Source organism: Juglans regia, chromosome 15, assembly GCF_001411555.2.
Source record: "Juglans regia cultivar Chandler chromosome 15, Walnut 2.0, whole genome shotgun sequence".
Taxonomy (NCBI): Eukaryota; Viridiplantae; Streptophyta; class Magnoliopsida; order Fagales; family Juglandaceae; genus Juglans; species Juglans regia.
The window spans coordinates 12,139,623-12,143,130 of record NC_049915.1 but is presented as its reverse complement, the minus strand read 5'-3'; the positions used below and the strand labels follow the sequence as shown (position 1 = coordinate 12,143,130).

Sequence of the window (3,508 nt, the reverse complement as noted above, 5' to 3'; positions counted from 1 at the left end):
TATTCGAGCATTCACATAGATTTCGTAAAATAAAATTTTTTATAAAATATTAAGAAAATTGTATTTGGTCTTTATTTAAAATATGGGTGGTGTTATTGCGACCATGGTTTTTTTTTTTTTTTTGAAAAGAAACCTCATTATATTATAAAAGTGTTTCATGTTTACATCTTCTATCAAAATTCAGATTATTGACTATGAAGACCGGAACTTCTTCTATCAAAATTTTTTCCAAATCTAAGTGTAAAGCAGCCTTAGCCAAATTGTGTGCAATAGAGTTTTTTTCCCTATAATCAAATTGTAAAAACCAGTCCTTCCTAAGCTTAAAGACATTTCTAATATCATCTATCAAAGGACCAACAAGAGACAAAATTTCTTCATCATTTTTCACAGCCATGATAACTGTCTTTGCATCCCCTTCAAAGATGACTTTCTGAATATTGAGTTCATTACAAATCTGCATTGCCTTCCACAGAGCCATACTTTCTGCAACTTTCGGAGACTGTACATTCCTTCTACTATCACACACCGCAAGCAGTGCCTCTCCCTCTTCATTTCTACTAATTATTCTCACCCCCTTTCTCCTATTCTTCAAGTCCAATGATGTATCACAATTAACCTTTACAAAATCTGCTGCAGGTCGAACCCATTTAGACTTATTAACAAGCACCATAGCCTGATGATCTTCAGTAATAACCCTTCCATTTTCTTTATTGGAATCCTCATGTGTCTCAATGGCTATTGATAACAATCTTCTTGGGCATGTGAGTCTATTATCAAAAACAAAGGTGTTTCTTCTCAGCTAGACTTTTCTAAGGATAACAGCTACCTCTTCTAACTTAGCTTTCTCAAGTACTTTCATCATCTTTCCCCATAATGTCAGCAGATCAACACCCTCCATCTTCCACTTGTGTATATCACTCAAGCCATTTGCCCATACATCGTTTGCTGCAAGACATTCCCAAAGTGCTTTTGTGATACGGTCGTGAAAGTTCCTCGAGTTCATAGTCTTAGAAAGAGGCATCAAAGCCAATTCAGAGAAGATTCAAGCCGTAATCAACATGAAATCCCCTCAGACCATCAACGAAGTACAAAGACTTACGATGAGAATTACGACGCTCAATCAATTTGTCTCCAAATCAACTGACAAGTGCTTATCGTTCTTCTGTGTGTTGTTAAAAGTTCATGAGTGGAATGATGATTGCGAAAAGGCATTACCCAACTCAAGGAATATCTCAATAACTTGCCCCTCCTAAGCCAAATGGCATTGAGGGAAACCTTGTCCCTATACCTATCTGTCACGGCCATCGTCGTCTCAACAGTGTTCGTCCAGTAAGAGGATGAAGCCTAGAGGCCTGGTTACTACACCGACAAGGCACTAAGAGGAGCAAAGCCGAGAGACCCATTGATGAGTTGTTAGCATTTGCACTAGTAACAGTTGTCCGCCGACTAAGGTCTTAATTCCAAGCACATCTGATAAAGGTCCTGACGAAAGTGCCACTGAAGAAGATTTTTTAACGTCCAGATGCCTAGTGAATTAGTTGATCGAGCTAAGCGAGTTCGACGTCGACTACATTCCCTGAACAATCATCAAAGGGCAAGCCCTTGCATACTTCGTTTTTGAGATGACCAGAGACTCTGAATATGTGCCCACCTTGCCAGAGGGCAAATTGTGGCATGTCTTCGTTGACGGATCGTGATGCCAAAAAGGCAGGGGAGTGAGGGTGTACGTGGTTCCCAATGAAGGCAAGAGACCTACTACTTTAGAAGGCTTGAGTTCAAAACTACCAACAACGAAGCAAAATATGAGGCCTTGTTGGCGGTCTTCTCCATCATAAGGGCTCTGGGCGCAACGAATGTGAAGGTAAAGGCAGAGTCTGAGATAGTAGTGAACCAGGTTAAAGGGAAGTACATGGTGAAGAGCAAAAGACTCTAGCTCTATTTAACAGGTATGGGAAGAACGCAACCGCTTCTGAAACTTCACCATCGAACGAATTCTCCGTAAGGATAACTGGAAGGTAGACCAATTAGTGCGGGCCGCATCGGGCATGGATGACATAGAGTTACTATCAGTTGTAGTTACTAGGGTAGTAGGGGTTTCGGCCGTGGGAATCTAGATCTCAAAAATAGAGGATGCCATACCTGAGTGGGCTCACAAGATAAGCCAATTTTTAACCAATAAAGACTTGTCGAAGCAGAAGGAGAAGGTAATGAGAGTAAAGATTAGGGCAGCCTGATTTGTCCTTGCGGACGGGAAGTTGTATAAACAAGGTTTCTCTTCCCTCCTCTTTAGGTGCATCTCCCCAAAAGAGGCCTAGTACTTCATGGCATAAATATATGAAAGGGTATGTGGAAATCACTCGAGAGAAAAGACCCTAGCAGGAAAGGCACTGAGGGCTAGTTACTATTTTCCCTGAGCCCTCAAGGATGCGAAGGCATTTGTCCGGAAGTGCGAGAAGTGCCAAATACACTAGCCAATTCCACATTGCACACCCAAGGAGCTAACATCTATCACTTCCCCCTTTCTGTTCACATGGTGCGGACTAGATATAGTTAGATCGATGCCACCGGGAAAGGGAGACGCAAAATTCATGTTGGTATCAGTGGACTACTTTACTAAGTGGGTGGAGGCAAAGCCCTTTGCGACAATCGCTGCCGCCAGTGTAACTCTATTCTTGTGGAAGGTCATGGTGTGCCAGTATAGCATACCCCGGATCATCATTGCAAACAACAAGTGACAGTTCAACTCCAACCATTACAAAAGCTTGTGTAATGAGCTGGGCATAAAGGCCAGGTATTCGTCCCCAGGACACCCGCAAGCCAACGGACAAGTTGAGGTGACCAATATGACCCTGGTACGTATCCTAGAAAAGTGGTTGACAGCTAGAAAGGGAGCATGGGGGGAAGAGCTCCTCGGGATCCTATGGGCGTACTATATTACGGTTAAATCCCTACTAGGGAAACTCCCTTTACATTAGTATATGGCAGTGAGGCAGTCATTCTAGTTAAGATAGGAATGTCGAGGTTTCGAGTCCAACGCTTCGACGAAAGAACAAATGATGAAGGTCTGCGTGCAAATCTAGACCTAGTGGAAGAGAGGAGAGAGGAGGCCGAGATAAGAATATCAGCTAGCTAGAGGAAAACAGAACAATATTTCAACCGAAGAGCCATACCCCAGTCCTTCAAAAAAGGAGATTTGGTGCTAAGGGAAATGGGAGTGACATCCCAGGAAAGAAGGAAGCTTAGGCCACGGTGGGAAGGACCATACGTGGTTACGGCCTACCATTGACTCAAAACCTACTAGCTTAGGGACACAGAGGGAAAGGAGCTGCCACGCCCATGGAATGCGGAACATCTCAAGAAGTGTTTTTTCTAAAAATCCCTTAAAAGAGAGGTATTCTCATCGAGTCATGTAAGCCAAAGCTTTCAATGAAAATGTTCTATTATTCCCTCATTGCTAACGTGTCACAAGAACCATCTAAGTCGATGCTCTGCGCTTGCATCCCGACAA

At 42.8% G+C, this 3,508-nt stretch overlaps 1 protein-coding gene across 1 annotated transcript; it reads right to left on the bottom strand.

Annotated features, from left to right (window-relative positions):
- Positions 1 to 142: 142 nt before the first annotated feature.
- LOC109012238 lies at positions 143 to 670 on the bottom strand. Its single transcript, XM_018993774.2, has one exon. It carries the CDS (start codon positions 668 to 670, stop codon positions 143 to 145), a length of 528 nt encoding a protein of 175 aa, XP_018849319.2.
- Between the last annotated feature and the right edge of the window lie 2,838 nt (positions 671 to 3,508).